Source organism: Ostrea edulis, chromosome 4 (assembly GCF_947568905.1).
Source record: "Ostrea edulis chromosome 4, xbOstEdul1.1, whole genome shotgun sequence".
In the NCBI taxonomy this organism is placed as follows: Eukaryota; Metazoa; Mollusca; class Bivalvia; order Ostreida; family Ostreidae; genus Ostrea; species Ostrea edulis.
The window spans coordinates 39,253,172-39,272,868 of NC_079167.1; the positions used below are offsets into that span (position 1 = coordinate 39,253,172).

Genomic DNA, 19,697 nt, shown 5'->3' on the forward strand with positions numbered 1-19,697 from the left:
TTCAGATGAAGAATGATATCAAACTTGTAACAATACATTCTACTTTGATGAATTTGATAAGGACGATACATACTGTGTGCAACCCTTCAACACGGCATCAACTGTTTGAGTTGTCTCGCTTGGTACATAGATCGTTTCGAAGCACTGCTGTGGAGCAAGAACGCGAATAGAGAAAAGAATTTAAAACATTGAGCGGCCGTTTTAAAGCATATTTATTTTGAAATCATAGACGTAGCTTGGGTTCGAATATTACCGAGGCAGGGGGTCTGGGGGGCGCAGCCCCCCCCCACCCCCCACAGAAGCTATCGACATTTTAACAACGTAAAAGGTGGGTTTTTTTTTTTTTTTTACCGAGGCAGCTGCCTCGGTTGCCTCAATGGAAGCTACGCCACTGGAAATCATGTTTGTATAACATATGCATAAAATGATTCGGTATAATTGAGAGATTATTGAATAGGATAGAATATATGCATGTTTATTTCTTATTCAGAGCCTAAAATTGACAGAATAGAAAACATTTAAACATGATATGAGAAATTTTTAACAGAAAACAATAGGTAAACAAGAAGCAGATGAAGGCATTATACACAGATTGCGTGCAATTGAAAGTTATTGCCGCTGAAGTTTTATTTATAATCAGCAACATGTTGTTAATTACTAGTAATTACTGCGGCATTCAAAATTATCTCTATAAATTTTTTGATTAATTGGTGATTTTTAAAAATACTTTTAACATTTACTCATTCATGCACTTCAAATGCGATCTCTAATAATAAATATGGTTTATTGTTCCGATAATTTGAACAATACATTTGCCTCCAATACTCCCAATATAGTGAATAAAACTTTCGACAAGACGAATTTGTTCCGTGTGTTACAAGTTGTACATATTTTGTTAATTTGACTTTAGAAAATGGTGAAATGTCACTGTCATAACAAACATTTAAGTAAAAGTGTATTTTAGGACTTTAAAACTTTCTCTCTCTATATATATATAATATAAATATTCCAAATTACGTGTTTACTTTTGTACATTAGAAATTACAATGTAGTTTATTAGAACCCTCGGTTCGTGTTGCTGTCGTTCAACTTTACGTACTGAGTATCAGTAAAGTATATGTCAAATAAATGAAGTATTAAAATGATCTTCCTCATGCGTAGAATTCTTTAATGCAATTTTTAACATGCATGCACTTCCAAAGGTTTTTTTTTTGTAAATGAATGATCTGTTTAATTCAGAAGAAACAATCAATGGTGTGTTTCTATACATTTTCTCTCTCCATGGTACTGCATTCAAATAAGAAAACTTGGGTTTAATTTTCTTCCATATTAGGAGATGCATTTCTCATCAACATTATGAGGAAACGGCGACTGAAATCTGAAACATTTTCTCTCCCATTGTGTGATTTCAAATATGGCACTGCATCGCTTTCCTTAAATTCCCCAGTTTCAAAATAATGGAAAACTATGTTAATGCATTTCATATATTTTATTAAGTACCATCAAAATAAATATAACGGTCATGTTACACAACCCTCCCAGACCTGCTGGGAATTTGCAATGGCACTCATGGTAACAATATTAGAATAAATTGACTAGTGTGTATGTTACATATACAACGAAATAAATTAACAGTGAATCAGATAGTATACATATATATATATATTATAAGCACCAATGTATAATAACAGTCAAATTGTTTTCTTCATTAGCTAATTGGCGATGATTATAGTAAGCAAATCAATGAACACAAATACTTTTTTCATATCAAGAATAATTTCTGAAATCTCAATTAGGCTATTCGTTGACAATTAAGTTTCGAGTATATATATTTTGCGTATACAAAAAAAATGATCATAAAAGATCTACAGTAATTTCATCCGAAACCAGTCGTTCAGTGTGCACGCTACAGGCACAAAAGGCAAAAATTGCACTTTTAATTCATAATAAAATTCACGCTGCCAGTTAAGTAAACTTAATACATAGAGCGGTGAGTAACGGTGGGTAAATGGCAGTTGCATAGCTGTGTTTTTTAGGCTATACATGGTAACAAGAACAACTGTTTCAAATACTTGTGTTTTTACAAAACAGTTCATATTTTTATGTATTTTACATTTCGCCTTCCTCTGCATTAAGGCCACTTGGGGCGGACAGCCCTTGCAGTGTCGAAGTTCCGAAACGGTCCCGCCTGTCTTCCGGAAAAATACGACAAAAGACTTGAACCTTCTGACTACAGGTATGCCAGGACTTTTTTCAAGTCGCATATTGCTTTAAAGCAATTTTTGTTTGCAGTCAACTAATCGGAAAGGTTTAGTCTTTAATGGTCCAGGGTAGAGCCGTATGTGGCTTCCTGCCGGACGAGTTTACATCGTCAAGTCTCTAAATGTGTCGTTTCATGTGCAACGACAAGTGGTCACTTCTTGAAAACGCCCTTTCGCAGAGATGGCATTGGAATGGACGATCACCCGTATGCTTTCTGTAATGCCTGGTAAGTTCATCAGAGCGAGCGAATTTCCACCCGCATCCTTTCCACGTGCAGGCGTACGGTTTCTCGCCGGTATGTGTGCGCAGATGAGCTTTAAGATGGGAACTCTTCGTGTATGTTTTGTTGCATCCAGGGTGTGTGCACGTGTGACTGGTTTGGCGTTTTCGGCCCCACGTTCTTCGGCCTCGTTTCTTTGGTTGCGCGGATGTGGAATCCACGGTGGGTGGTGGCAGTAACAAATCCACGAGTTGCGGTGATGACGGTGGGGTAATCATCTGATGAGGGACTTGCAACATATGTTGCTGTTGAATCTTTGGCATGTATGGATTGGGGTTCATCATGTATTGCTGGTTCTGGAGAGGATGGATTTGTTGCGGAGCCATGCGGTGGAAATGACTCTGTTGCTGCTGTTGCAACATCTGAAGAGGTGCGCGGTATTTTGGGAGATCGTTTTGCATTTCTGGAGAGGAAGGTGGAGACATATTGCCGGGAATGTTAACAGGATAATGCATTGGTTGATGTGGCGTTGAAACTGGAGTAGCGTTGCATGTTAATCGAGGCATAGTCATTACTGGTGATTTGTTGCTCATATAAGAAGCACAACTAGAAACAGACGCATGTCCAAATTCTTGTTTCGGAACAATGTACTTGTTGAAGTCCATTTTCATTGTTTCCATATCAGATGATAGACTAGTGTTCACATCATTGTCAAACTTAATGTCAGGAATATCTAAGAAAGTAGAATGAAAGTCTGGTAAAGGTTCGCCCGCTATCATATTTGGTTGAGATTGTTCTTGCTTGATTTTCAAACAGTTTTCTTCGGAATATAAACTTTGACTATCAACAGTGTTCGCCAGAATAAAATCGTAATCTAGAAGTTCATCATAAACGTCTTGTAGTTCGCAGGGGGATCGGTTTCCAGCCATATCTTGGTTCTCCTGCTTTCCTGGCATGGTGGCCGCCCTCATTTGGTCAAGTGCTTGCAGCATACCATTCTCGTATGGTGTGTTGTCTTGGTACATTAAGGACAGACTCTCAATATCATGCCATCCCTGAAAGAAAGTAACATAAAGGTTAATTATCAAGATATATTTGCATAAAATACAACAGCACACACAATGTTTTGGTTGCTTAATTTCTACAGGCAACATACTTTGTTGCCATTGTTTACCTGATGAGGCTGATCTACAAATTTCAAGCAATCAAAGTTTGAGAAGAAGGTAGAAAAATCATATAACATTCCTCCTATTTCGTCTTTGAACTCCATCATTCAAAGGAATAAAACTGCAACATGCTGGCGTGCTAGCTTTATATAAGGAATGCGATTAGATGCAGTGTAGCCATACATCACATCGGATCCGATTAGCGAAATTACTATATTCGAGACGTTAATTATTACAAAGATGAAACCCCGTGAGCACCTTTTAAGCTCATTTGTTTCACGTCAAATTAAATTAAGCTGCTGACTTGTGCACCTTTCGGTCAAACACGTTTTCAGCAAAAGTGTGACCAGAAAATCAGTCCGATTGAATATATTTTTTCCAATATTCATATTTCCTTGCAGTAAAAAGTTAAGAAAATCTTTAGATAGGCATAAACAATAACTTACCGAGTGCATGTCAATTTTTTCATTCATTGGTGAGTTAATCCCTTGCGAGTAGCCGATGCCGGACTCTAACAAATTATCCACGTTGATCATGGTGGATATCACTCAATGTAAACAAAATTATGTGTATCTCTTGTCGATTACGGTGTATTATATTCTGATCCGATTACTACAGACTGAAGTACAATAAGCAAACGTACATCTATATACCTATCCAAAAATACTCGCCATTTAAAAGGTCATACTTTCAGGGACCAATCAAATAACTGCAAATTCATCTATTTTTAGAGGCCTATATAAATGGCATAAGCGTTTGCGGTATAGTCAGAAGTTCGGAGTAAGTTGTCATGACCGAACGTCCCACATCAATAACAAACAGATCTGTTGTGTGGTGCTATGCAGCACGCAGACACTCTGTTTAATCTCAAGAGTTGATATTTTTTCCAAAAAAAATTCCATGTCTTATCAATATCTTTGTTTTTAATGCATTAGAAGTAGTCAAAATGAAACTGGGCGCAAAAAACGGAATTGAACGAAACATTTTACGTGAAAACCCGAATGATTGTTCAATTTCCGGACGTACTTCGTATGCAATCGACAAAAGCCGCTAACTTGCACTTGGTTTTTTCAAGCATCACTAGTCGCTAATTATAGTTTGCTAAATATAGTGCAGTATATAAGCGTTTGTTTGAAGACTACATTCTACTATATGCAATACACAGCTCGTCGTGTGAACATGCTTGCTGTGTTTTGACATCAGGTCTACATCATGCACTAAGACTGGAGGTCATTGTTACTTACTGAAATGTCATATTTACGAAAATGGTATCCGTTTGAAGTTGTCGTCCGGACAATAAATTTTCACTGACATAATATGGTCTTGTCCCGTTACATACATTGATGGAATAACATTAATCATCACTGGTCTGGGTTAATATTGTTAATGGTTATAGTTGTAAAGGAAATTGATTTTTAAAAAAGAGCACAATTAAAATAAATAAATAAATAACCTTTGGTACTTGTTTATAGAGAATGGGATTTCAATGATTATTACAGGATAAAGAAAAACAATATTAAGTAAAATTGCTTGAATTGTTAAATTACGTGTATCAATTCAACTTTTGGCAGAGGGTGCCAAGGGACAGTGACCAATGAACACAAAGTTATAATTCCTCCCCGTGGCCAATGCAAATAAAAATTAATGAAAAAGTGCATGAAACTCTTCTGAATTGACGTTGAAAGCCAACATTTACTAGTATAAGATTGAATGCGCTTTTTGAATTTAAATATATAATAACATTGGATCTACTATAATCAAATGTGTATTTTATACACTTTAAACACTTATGCCGACCGGGTCGTGACACTAAAACCCTGATTTTAAAATATGTCCTAGATTCCTCACCGTCACTGGGCACTCAAAACTAGATATGTAGGTTAGCTTTGTATACGGTGAAATTGACAAATGAAGAAAATTTACTCAAATATTTCCGCAATATAAACAGGGAATCAATGACGAAACTGAAACTAATTTTTTTCCAGCAAATGAAACAAAATGCATCAAGCTTTAATGATGTTGCGATGACACTTGCAAACTGACCTTAATGCTATGAATGGAATAAAATTATCACGCATGAAACAACTCAGCGCGATAATCAGACATTTGTAATATAATTTGAATAATTTTACCGCACAAATATCATGCAAGTACATGATTAATAATTTTTCTTCCTGGAGTGAATATAACTTGTTTTATGAATGAAATTTGAATGAAATGAGTTTGCAGAGCAACCTAAAAGCAGTTAGAAAAATACTGGAAAACTGGTTTCGTGATAGTAGGCGGTTACTTATAATTCCACGGAAATTTGAGTGGGTACTGCTATCTAGTGAAGTGTTTCAAAAGCCGAATTCGAAAAATACCTCTAAAATAATAGAATTTATTGACACGAAGATATACGCGTAAAAATAGTTTAAATTCCTTAAAGATTTCAAATGTAGTACATGCATATCCTTGAAGATTAATGTAGTGGTGTGATCCATGATGGATTGCATCGTGCACCGTAAATGCACAATGCAAACAAAATGAGTCAACTTCTGCACCTCAATGACAACACAGAATTCATGGGCATTCTCTCGTGTACTCCTACAACAACCAGAAAACACAAGTTTCCGAAAGTGATTTACTGGCTGAAATCTGGTTTACAAATTTAATAGCAAAATCAATACTTAAACCACAACTCAAACACTTAAAGTACTCCCCCGATTTGACCTCTTCTCTTTGAGGCTTATTCGAGCATTCCTTTAGGAGAAGGGGTAGCCGGTCTATCTGAATGGTTGACGTCAATCGCTTGCCACGGCACATAGACAGACTATAGCGTTCCGGGCATACCGTGAACATGTGCAAACAAACTGAACAAAATTTCGGACAGTTCTCCGGATGCGAAGGTATTTGTTTGTATAAACGTTGCCAGAGCGATCGTTTGACAAAGACCAAGCAGATACGTGTCTCCCATGTTACAAATCGGTCGCAGTTATCTCGTCATTGGTTGGAGATGAGACTATGTCAGTTCTATATTAAGTCGTTTGTAAAACTCCTGTGCGAAGATCAAACGCTGATTTCATCATCTTGGTCATGTATAGTAAACATTTCAAACATTCGCAGTTCTTATATACTATATAGTACTAGTAAGAATTAAAAAAAAAAAAAAGAAAAAAACGTAATAATGCACTGCATTCACCAATAGTCACCTGTTGACTTATATTCAATGAACAATTTTTGAAAACAAATGTACTTTGATTACATAGAAAACGGTGATACTTTTGCAAATCCAACGTTTTTGCCTTTGATATATTTACCAATATTGTAATGATAACCATTTCTCATGAAGACACTGTAGTTGTCAACAATACGCATACAAATCGTCATAAATGTAGCACATCGATTCTAACACCCGAGAATTCCGACTGAAATAAAGTCAAATGTAAATATGAAAAAATAAATTTCATTTACGAAATACATGAGGGTATGAACGGCAACACTTCACACCGGCGTACTGAATGAAAAGCTGACGTGGAACGTCGCAGTTTTTGGGGGTTTTTTTTGGTGGGTTTTTTTCAAAATGAAATTTCTTTATGGAAACTATGCAACACAGTATTCTACGTAGTGCAGTGACAGATACAGAAACTTACAATTCTATGCATGTCTATTTCAGTAAATTTTCGCGGAACAAAGCCTTGGACATTTATTGATTCCCGGTACAAATTAGGAAATTCATTATAATCATAGAATAAGTATGCTACACTCATCAAACAATTACAAATGTCAGATGCGCCTATATAAGCGATGATGGTGATAATAAATTGCTAACCGTTGTTGTAAAACACCCCCGTGCCAGTCCCAAAAGTGACAAGAGCCCTGTTAGCCAGGTCGTCAAATTTACAACTGACCAAAGGGCATCTTATCCACGTTCACGGTGCTGTGGTCAGCTCTCTTTTTACAGAGAGTGTATTGCTGTTTTACATATGGAGGACAATGGACAAAGGAATGACCTTTTTTCTTTTTTCTGTTTGCAAAAAATATTTCACACACTTGTATAGGATTATTTTATAACATTTAGAAATAATTCATACCATAGAATTTTATGCCGGTAATGTCATGAAGATGCTTACATGACAAATTGTAGACTTGTAGTTAACTTCAAAACCTTATCATGGCTCAACCCTGGCCCAGGAATGACGGCTTCAACAAATATGATTATGAGAAAGTGTTTGAGAAGAACTGCCCTACATATTCCTGAAATAAAATGTTTGAGTCCTATTGTGGTCTCGTCCTCGCCTCGGGAGTCATGACGTGAATAACACTGACTCTACACTTCATGGGGATGATTGCATTGTCAGTTCACAGATGCTTGTGGACTGGACTTCCGGTACCCCCTTCTTGTATTTTTGAATGTTCAATTCCTTGGGTATTTCGGACGTATTTTTGGTAAAATGTGTAACTTCAGAGTTTACCGATCATAATATATGAACTGGAATACACAAATTTCTATGCGAGATTTGTGTATTCCATTGAAATAGATAAACTCTGAAGTTACACATTTTACCAAAAATATGTCCGAAATACCCATGGAATTGAACATCTAAAAATACAAGAACTTAAGGGTGTACCGGAAGTCCTGTCCACAAGCACCTGTGTGTCAGTTAAGCAAACTGTACCCTGGTGGACCTTGCAAAGATTTTTTCAAAGACATCTACACTCGTAGGGAAACATTTCAATACTTAGTACCCCCCCCCCCGGGCCGGTCTTGGAGGTCATTGATCTAACTTGAATCTACACCAAGGATGCTAACATTTGACAAATGATTGGAGTGAACAAAATGGACCCTCCGTGATATAAGGAAGTTTTCGTGCACGTTTTCAACTTTTTGTTTCTGGTATACGGCGGATCTTGAGGAACGACAGTGTCGCTATTTCTTAATCATCTTGGTCTGGAAGGGTCTGACCATAAACCTGAATTCCCTTTACCCAAAGATCATCTATAAAATTATTTTAATTATCATTTTATTATCATTTTCTATTGTTAAAATTAACGCAGTGGTTCTGAAGAAGAATGTAAAAAGTTAACATCGATAACAAAATTCTATCTAATTTTTTTTTATAGCTTCATCCTGTGGTTAAATTGCAAGGACCGTGTGGAGGAATTGACAACGTATATTATATATGAAAACAAAAGTAAAAAATCGCTAAGGACATTTATAATAAAAACGGAAGATTTTCTTTGATTCTTGCACACTGACCAAAATTTTAATTTATTCTGAAAAGTTAGAACATTGTTTATGGCCAACAAAATTTCAGCATTTACTAGTTATGGTAAAATTTGATGAATAATTTTTTTTTATGTTGGCTTAACAAGATGGAAAAAATTATCGAGCTCTTTATGAAAACTTTATGAAATGTTATACTCTTAAGTCAGCCAATACGGCAGGGAATAGTGGCGCTAGTACAGGTAATATGATACGATTGACGTAATGATAATTTTCAGTAAATGCAATTAAATTAGGGAACTGATGGTACATTTTTTTAAAAACACGATAAAATATATTTGAAAGTGTGGGAGTTGTTTTGAAAGCAGTATATTACTTTAGCGCCAACGTACACCAATATGGATGTAAAGATTAGTTACTGCGTCTCCCATTCATGTACTTAGGTTACTTTTAACAACATAAAGGGTGTGGTTTTGCCAAATTTCTAGAGCCATTCAAATTATAACATTACTTTAGTATCATAATATTTTAAAGCATACACACAAGCTAATAATTTGCTTTGTTGGTCTTTTAAGATTAATTTTATACAATCACAAATAAGATAAACAAATAAGAACAAAGAGAAACGAGAGCCATAGTGTAGACCACCATAACACAGAGATCAGAAGGTGCTTTAATGTCTTTATCTAGCCCTGTTAATTAAGATTTAATTGAGTTTTTGTGACAAGAGGCAGGTAGATGAGACCTGTAATTCTTGCCGCAGGTTTGCAGATAGCGTAAGATGTGGCACGGGGGCATATGTTATCTCGAAATAACTGTATATCGGAAGTGTGAAGATAGTGGCGTCCCTAGGTGATGAGATCTGGACAGTACAGTATTATCTCTTATCTCTTTCATTTTATTACTCATGTATTTATGAAGAATGAGTTTCTATGATTGATAAAACAGTTTACGAACGGTCATTCACAACAGGTAGAATAAGAAGCGTGGGTGACACGTTCAGAAAAGATGGTTCTTGGGCAAAATTTGGGTGGCATTTTTCTTTAAAATAATTAATTTTATGACAAGGTGAATCATCCCTCTGCCTCATATATCACAACAAACCAAAAAGATATCTCCTGGCATCAATGGTAAAACGGAGGACTTCACAAGAAAAACTAATGTCGAGGGACTGATAAATGAAATCTAATTCAATTGAATAGTTCCTTTATTTTGCAACTTAATAGCCCCTTTATTTTGCCAAAACTAATCATGAAAATATACATGTATATGTTAAATTGAAAAACCAATAAAGATATTTCGTTTGTCTGTGTAATACGTGTGCACCCAAATCAATTGTGAATTATAATATTTAAATTGAAGCTCTCGAATGAATGTCATTTGCTGGAACAGAAATTCACAATATCTTGTTTCTTTTAAAGCTGAAGTGAAACTGCTCTAGATTCAGATTCAAAGTTCATATTTATACGCGGACAAAAATAGATGGTGTAACTTATCAACCCACGTGATATGCTAGTTGGCTTTCCCTTCAGATCGACATGCAGGCTTGCAGTTGCCCGCAATGTGGCGTTATCAGATATTAAATTACAAATATTCCCTTACCTTGCATGATAAAAATCTCTACTCAGTAAAAAATTAGGCATTTGTTAACTTCATATTGGAAATATTAAAATGTCCCCCCCAAAAAGTTGTTGATGCGTATTCTATCGATCAAGTGTCGCTTAACGGCATTTTGGACGTGTGATAAGGTAGTAATTACATTGATTTTCAAATTTCAGTCTCTTTTGAATGATTTGAATTATGTTACATCAGAGTAAAGCAATATGAAATATTCGTTGGAAATTTACCTAGAAATTCTTTGCACTCCTGCAACAGAAATTTAGCTTGATGAACAATAAACACAGTGAATAAGAAAACGTTATTAATTACTCTGCAGCCACTCATTAATAAAGTTCTTTTTGATTTTTGCGAGATGAAGGGGATAGTATTCTTTGGTGACAGAGCTGACATGTTTTAACCGCTAAAACAAACGCGTCCCCACCAATACGTCACCCGTGAGTGATGACCAGGCGGGATGCGCCAGCGTGCAGATCACGTGTCCAAAAGACTACCTACCATAAACAAAAAAATATTACTATTTTCAAAAGGTACATGAACGAAAGATTCAAGAAAGTAAATGGACTAATATTCTGTAAATCATTGACCTTTGTAACTTTAGATGACCCTTTCTTTTTAATTAAGGATGCACGTGAATATAAATCCGTTAGGTGAATGGACGTCAAGTTTAGATGCATTCTCAATATACTCTACATTATTCAATGCTTATATGCGTCTTAAAAATACATACATTTATACATATATGTGTGTGTATACATGCACTAACTGAAATCGCCCAAGAGGTTTTGTCTCAGGACTTACGTGTTTACAATGAAATCTTAGCGTAAATATAGAAAAAAAATTTCAAACAAAAAATCTATTATCTAACTTCGCAGATATAATTGTGATGTTCATTTCTTAGCTGGGCTCTTCATATTAAATTTTTTCATGTGAAATTCATGATGGTAACACAAAATTTAATCAGTTTGAATAAATATGAAGGGCGCCGTTTTCATGTAATACGAGTGTTTGCCTGTCGTCGGAAGAACATCTTTTCCGTTGACTTCCTTGTTAACGGTCGGATCGACTGCCAAATCGTCAACAAGTGACCCGCCATCGTCCTCCCCCAACAAAACCGCAAACATTCTTACCACCGAAAGTCGTTTGCTCTTCACGTAAAACTGGGGGCAATAACATATCACTAATTAAATTTATATCACATGCGAAGAATTATCCTTGTTTCAACTAATGCATCGACCCATCATTTGTTCACATTCTTAAAATGCTACGAATATTACGAGCAGTAGAAATTCTCATATTTTTCTCCCCACTTCAAACTTGCAACTTGAAACGTCTTCTAACATTTTTCAAGAACTTTAGATTCGTGGTACTGATATTTTGTTTTCAGACATGTTTTGGCGGTTGTTGTTTCTTTTTTCCCTTTTGCAGTTTATGAATAGTTCAATTGTGCAGTAAGTTGTTGTAGTTTCAAACGCACATATAAAATCGGCAAATAATATCGAGGATTCAATATCGTATATCATTTTCTCATTTCATAAAGTTTCCCAATCAAACGGGCCTGCTTTCAGAAACAATCGGGTGCCAAAATTTGGTCTGGAATGAGAGGTAATGAACCAGGACCCCAATTTGGAACTAACAATTTAAGATTAATATTGGCAGTGGTAATCATAGCGTTTTGGTAAATACAAATATTGGGAAGTCCGTGTTAGTTTGCGTTTCGTTAAAGGGATTTCTGTTCTTTGAAGATAGTTAGATTGCCACTCATTCTAGCAAAATGCTACATGATTTAGATCAGATATATCTGGCACAATGCTTCGTATGGCACGGCCCTCATTAAACACACAATTAAAACGTATTCCAAAATAAGAATCATGCGCAAATATTAAGAACAATCGAAATATTTATACGTCCGACTTCTTCAAAGGGTATGTCTAATCTAGGAGACCTATCAAAGGCGCTGTCAAATTTCTGACGTCTTTAAATTTACCATACTTATGCTGAGTATTGTTCAAAACAGAAAAAAGAATGGGAGCGAAATTAAAGACATACATATCATTTGTATAAGTAAAGATTAGACGGGAAAGTGCCAATCAGATAAAATGTAATATTCAAGTCTTAGGTAATGGAATTTCCTCGTGAACAATGTAAGAGGTTAGCGTAAACAAGACTTCCTTGCACACAGAATACTGGTTCAATTGCAAAGAAACGAAGCACGAAATAATTTTTTACAATGCGTTCATCAAAATTCCGGTTCTGTCGATATATATTATCTATTTTACCCATCAAACTCATAAACTGTGACACCATCTGGTGATTATAATGCAACAATGATATACTTATGTATACAAGTAACGATTTCATTGTTAAAATGTAAAACTATCTATGTCATCAAATGCACACGATACAACGCATGCATTACTCAAGTTACAATCTGCAAAATTACTTTCTACCATAACTTACACTTAATATCATTGAAAAACTAGTCCAGAAATTTTCCAACTGCTTGATTTGAGACCTATTGTTTCATTTTAAAAGATCTGATTCATTTCACACCATCTTGAATTTCGGATTGAGATTGTCAGTCCTTGAATGACATCTGGGAGCGTTTCGTCCAACTCTTTTCAATGATATCACATCGGAATCGAAGAACTGCTGGTCTAGAATTTTACGGCTATCGGATATTTTGAATCCTAGAGAATTATCTATCTGTTTAAGCACACTAAAGTATTTCCACTGATGATTAATGTTTTTATTTACAGTAATTCAATATTAAGAAATTACATACATGACTTGCTTAACGTAAAATTAATTAAAATTTGTTTGTTTAAGGATGACACCAGATAATTAGTTCTATATGCATCGTTGACATTTAAAAAAAAAAAACCCGGATTATATCTTATTTGTTTACAAGTACATTAATAAAATGTCTATCTCTTTATTTGATAGATGTCTCAGTATTTTAGTATCACCAGATTATATACATGTATACCGTACAGAATTTTATAAACAAAAAATGAATCAGTTCCTATCTAGAAGCTCAATGACTCAAACTATCCAATTCAAGTGCGTCTCGTACGACAGACTCCTCTTAAACACGTGTACTGTATGTACCCTTTTAACAAGAACCATGCGTTATTCAAAATTGATTCTCACTTCTTATAAAGAAAAGATATTACAAACACAAGACAATTCAAGTAAATTAAAAATAGTTATTAAGTACAAAAGGTTGTTTTTTTTTTTTTTTAAATTTCAGATGGGTTAACGAAAAGTCAACCACTTCCATTATTGATAGATGAAACTGTATGCAGGTAATGCATAGGAAACGCAGATCCATCATATTCTTTTGTTTCGCAACGGATTCAACAAGTGCATGACAAAAGAGTTTTTCAACGACTCTAATTATGCACTTTTTCTCTTCTGCTATAGAAAGACCATCAATCTTTTTATGCTTTAATTCTAGTGTAGAGCATAAGAAGGCATTTACTTCCAGGCGATGACATGCGTGTTCGATGATTCAAATTTTCAATATAATGATTCGCGTTGTCTTTGTATATGTATTTTATATGTTAGAGAAATTGACAAAGACAAAGAATTCGTTATACCAGAAATATATTCTCGTCTTGATTTATACTTTGGAAAAAATATGACAATTTTATTAAATTGCGTTTCTATCAAAATACAGTGTTGTTTACTGTTTTCAAGCTGTATCTTTTGCCCCTTTTAACAAAAGAAAACGATTATTATGCACACTTGGGTTTTACGCAGGTAAACTTTCATTGTAAAAGCTTTGAAAAAAAAACCCATCTGACAATCTAGGTACAAGATCAACTGAAAGTTTTATGCCTTAAAAATAGGACTGCCATTGATCAGTGGTTATATAATATATCGCACCTCTTGACTTATCAATAAAATCTACTCCCACAATTTAACAAGGACAACCACTTGGAATTTACATAACATTGAAATTCTTAATATAAATTAAATACATAATAGCACCAAAATACGGTCCCAGTAAAACTATAAAAAAATGTTTTATCAAAAGACATTACAGAAATAGGCCTCGTTTCTCAGATTTATAGTTAAAGCCTTTTAAGGACTACCTATGATAAATGGGATTCATATGTCTTGTAGTCTTTAATACGTTTAAATTTGGTTCAAAGGTTCTGTGAGCCCCCAGTGAGAGCCATTGATTTTTCACTCCCACACCACTTCAGCGGGTTGTTACTAGCGTAGTGAACACAAATACTAGCCTTATCGCCGACCTTATATTTTATAACGTAAAAATCATTCATTAATGAGAAAGTTGGTACTATAAGCTGACTGCGAAGTAAATATTTACACGTAGTTACTATTGCAATGGGATTTTATGTTCTAAATACTATTGGATTATGTAACCACCCATACACTAAATTTTTATGCTTAAAATCTTTGTCCTATTTTTTCGCCTTTTCAAAAAAAAAAAAAAAAAAAAAAAATTGTTTGTTTAAATTTCCCTTGTACGTCACAAGGAGTGTAAGTTGGTGCACGTCTTTTAACAATGTCTGCTGATGAAAATCGGACTTTGAATTTCATAGTACAACGCGCCTAATTTCCGATAATTATGGCACCGGGGTTGGGATTACGCTGACCAGGTTGTCAATGTTGAGATCTAGAACAAGTCAATAGAGATTTTGTTCGTTTTGACACTTTATCCTTAGTTTATTAGTAATGGGTTATTGTCTATTGACTTTCAGATGAGGACGGGCGACAGTTAATCCACTGCGTTATGTGAGGGGTATATCAATCCCCCCCTCGATAAGGTAGACTACATTTAAGCCCGTGAACCAGGTCAATAAAATATTCACCGTACTTTACAAAACTGCCTCGAAGCGAATTCCATCAGTGACACGGTTTCAAAAATTTGGGTCAGTGGAGAAATTCCGTCATTAAAAGAGATAAATATCAAGTTTCATATCGTAAAACTATGAGTTGCCAGTGACTCGTATGTAGATATCTGTAACACACACTGGGTGATCTTGAATGAGGTGAATCACTCGCAGGACTTTTACATACAGCTAATGAGATGGACTATTGAACGTACACAAGATCCAGACGGCACGGAAACATTGATTGAAAAGCCTTACTATGTGTTGTCATCAATCTTAACACCAACTTCAATTATATTTACAACTCATTTTCTGCTAGTCTTTAGATAAACAAAGCTTACAGGGGGCACGAGGAAATCCTATAATAATTTCAAAAAGACAAGCATTTAGAACACTAGCAAACAATTTTTGCAGGGAAATACCCAGGAGCAAATGATACACAAATGACTGTATGAAAAGTTGTACTATACAAATATTTCTTGAGGAAATGAATGCAAAATATATCAATGAGAACGTGTTCAATTATCGAATAAAAAAAACCCAAACCAACAAAACAATTGTGTGTGTATTGCTGTGTCAAGATGCTTTTAAATTATTTTGCTGACGACATCAAGCATCTGAAAATTCGTCCTTCTTGTGAATACTATAAAGAGCTTCCTATATAAAATGTGATCACGTTATGCAAATCATTTCTTGTTTCTGTAATATATTCTTTAGCAACGGTGTGATAATGTCTCTGTCTAATCTACTCTAATTAAAAATAATGACTGTTATTGGCGAATACGAGCACACTTGTGAATTCTAAATTAAATCAAAATCCACAAATGAATTCACAAATGTCAAGTTCTCTTGACTCGTTTGACAGGAGGTCTAACAAGTTCACCATTTCATATGACTGTAACATGAGGAAGAGATGCATAAAAAGGAAATATTAGAATGAAAAAAAAATAGGTAAAGCAAATTTCCCTGGTTCTATTTATAACTGACTATATAAAGGAAGGAACTGACAATTTGTCTCGTTATAATGTGCTTAGCTATGGACACGACAAGGAGTCCCTATATAACATGGCAATACTTTATGAAACACAACAATAGTTTTGTACCATTCTTTTGTTGTTTTTCAAAGAATAAATAATTTAATAAAAATAAATTTCAATCCCTGTTTTAAAAAAAAATCAAGTTACAAAAGCAAAGAGATGAATTTTCTCAGAGTGAAAAATACTGCAAAATGAAATAAAGAGGTGCAGAGGCGGATCCAGGTATTGCAGTTACGGGGGACGCCACTTTATGAGGCAAGGGGGGAGGGTGTCTGGAAGCCGTCTTGAGGCCCCCAGTGGGTCCAGGACGAAGTCCTGGTCGGGGCCCAGCCCCAGAAGCTCCTGGATTTTACAGGGCTTGAACTATGTCCCCTATTTAGTCAATTGTACTATTTTCTATCATTTTTAATAAGATGAAATTAATAAAATGACGCAAATTTTAAGGGTTTTCGGAAAAAATTTAAATTCTTCCAATAAAGTAATTGCAAGAAATCAAAAGATTTTTGTCATGTTTTTCTCCAGAAGTGGAAGAAATTATTGCTTCTTTTATCCTTTAATACATTTTTCTAAACAAGACGATTTACCTTAAATTTGAAAAAAAAAAAAAAAAAATAGGGGGAGGGGGGTGGGGGCGCCGGCTGCGACCCCCTTAAATCCTCCACTGAGGTGGACACCAATGTTTAGATACTTTGAATATGATATTTTCAAAAATTTTGCGGAAATAACAGATTAAACAAAATTGATATTTAAAATTTGCAGGAACTGTCTTCTGATGTAACCCATTTCCCCCCACAATTTGCTGACTTTTCACAATTTGGTTAAAGTCAGTAACTTAATGTTGTCTATTTTTGTTATTTTGTCTGTCTACGCAGAAGCAGAATTTTCCAGAAAAAAAGCAGAACTGAGATTCGTAAATAATGAATCAAGACCCCTTGGTAATTTCAAATCTGTATGCTGCCTATGACTCTCGGCATGTTATCAAAAATAATGTCACGAAGTTAGCCTGAAAATGTTTACACCGAGTCTCTGATATAAACATTCAGTGAATAAAATGCGTAGAACGTTAAGATCTGAGAATTTCTTCCTATTAGTTTCCTTTTCAAGATTTATTTCCTTCCAACCTCATATATAAAACTTTCCCCAAGTAATTTGATTTCTTTACTTATATATTTGCGTGCGTCAATTAAGACCTAAACTGATATTTAGCTCGTTATGGTCCGATAGCACGTTTCAGTTTGCATGTTATGGCAATCAACTTTTATTTTATAAACAACATTGTGGGCTATAGGACAATTTCAAAAATATGCAAATTTTTATTTTGATATTTATTTGTGCTCCTTGGAACTCCTGTAATTTTCCATTACATATTCCGAGGACTGCTGCACAGCGTTATTTACGACATACCATGGCAGCCACTAAATATTACCCAGCTGTCGCGTTCTACCCGATAAGAGAGCAACAACCACCAAACACCAAACGTCAACAAAATAATTCTAGTTTCTACAGACACAGTGTTCATTTATGCATTCTGTTCTCTAAATATGCACAACATTTTCCACAGGTGTACAGGCTGACATTGACAAATTGCAGAAAGAACAGTCCATAGAAAACCTCATCATTTACATAAAGTTCACAATGTTCTGTAAAGCGCTGGGAATATATAAAAAAAAAGTACTGCTGGCAGTGACTTTGATTTATGCATCTACACGTGAAATTTCCCTGCGCTGAAATAGTTCTTGAATTGTTCGTGTGCTCATATGATGCAAAGATGCATCTTACAACGCCTTTTTTTTTGGAGCCAAGGACGATAATCCGTAATAATCATTATGTAAAGACAGAAAGAGTTATCTTCCATTCAAAAATAAACTGCAATGGATTTGTAAGAAAATATTTATTTAGGTATAAAAAATGAATAAAATAACAGTTAGTAACAATGAAAGATCTACTACAAATGTATTTTTTCTCTCCAGAGTCTAAATGATACTAAAACAGCCAGCTGTTCTGGTACATGTAATGCATTACAAAATATCTCTATTATGGTGTCAATGAGATGAAAATAAAGAATCTACAAAATTAGGACGGTTAATCTAAATAACAAATTAAACAAGATGCCCATGGGCTACAAAGCTCACCTGAAACAAAGAAAACTTCATAAGCTCCTAATAAAGAACCAAAGCTCTTTATGCCTGAGCTTCATGTGAGCTAAAAGAAAATAAATATCTATATGTAGGTTATCATACAATTGAATAATAATGTTGGACGGCTTGAAATCGGAGATCAAGACTGTAAGGACACCATTCACATTCAACAAATTATTTGTTAAAGATGTATGCTCTCGAAGTTTAAGCAACAACTTGCACAGGTCTTATGAATTTTTCTGTGTTTATCAGAATTTTGCTTTAAAATTAAATTCTATGTATGACTTCAATTCCAAACACTAAACGCTTGTTGCTCTGCATTCAATATTAGGAAGGAACAGTATTTTGTGGAGATGTTTTTAGCTATTCTTCTATTGCTATTTTTCTTCATCACAGACAAAATATAATCTGCTAAGATTGATACAAGAAACTCTGTGGATTTTACAAGTATTCACTGATTAGAGAAAAAAATAGGCTTTGAAGAAGAGTTTAGCAATACTAAGAAAACATTTTGGAAACATCTAGTTAATTTTTATGTATTCACCCATAAATTCCACCTGGAGCTCTCTTTCTGTCTTGATAATATTTCAATATGGACCCCAAATCTGTCTTGATAATATTTCAATATGGACCCCAACATTCTTTTTTCGTATTTTCATACTTTTAGGATATAATGCTAATCTCATCAGTTTCAAAATGATTTTAAATTTTTTCTAGTAAGACAGAAATTTTGTGCAAGATTCTCATATCTCAAGTACAAAAAGGTCATAATGAATAGAAAAAGAAATTGTAAAATTTTGGTCACCTGGTTGGTTATATAAATTATTAGACTATTTGATGTCATTTCATTGTGAATTTACTATGTAAATTTAATCATGCTAATTATAAAAAGCATGTACTTGAAACAGCTAAATGTTGAATTGTAAGAGCAAAAAGATCTGACAGTTGTAATTGTCATACATGTGGTCATTTTAATAAAAAATACATTTCTTTGGAGTGAAAATCCGTAACAGAGTAAAATAAATGAACAATTTGACTGATAAAACATGCACATTAATATCTTTGTTATTCAAGTAAAGAAATTACAAAATGCATCTAACGAACACAAAGTAATATTTGAATGCAGTTGTAGTGCAAATGATAGGGGAGCCAAACAATTCAGAATATTGCATTGCGTAAATCACTG

The 19,697-nt window shown here is 34.6% G+C and overlaps 1 protein-coding gene across 1 annotated transcript; it reads right to left on the reverse strand.

Moving 5' to 3' along the window:
• Positions 1-1,474: 1,474 nt before the first annotated feature.
• LOC125669551 (Krueppel-like factor 3) lies at positions 1,475-4,327 on the reverse strand. The gene is made up of 2 exons (XM_048904137.2): positions 4,095-4,327; positions 1,475-3,537 (listed from the first exon to the last, which is right to left on the reverse strand). Exons 1-2 carry the CDS (start codon positions 4,182-4,184, stop codon positions 2,380-2,382), a joined length of 1,248 nt encoding a protein of 415 aa, XP_048760094.1. The 5' UTR covers positions 4,185-4,327; the 3' UTR covers positions 1,475-2,379.
• Positions 4,328-19,697: the final 15,370 nt, after the last annotated feature.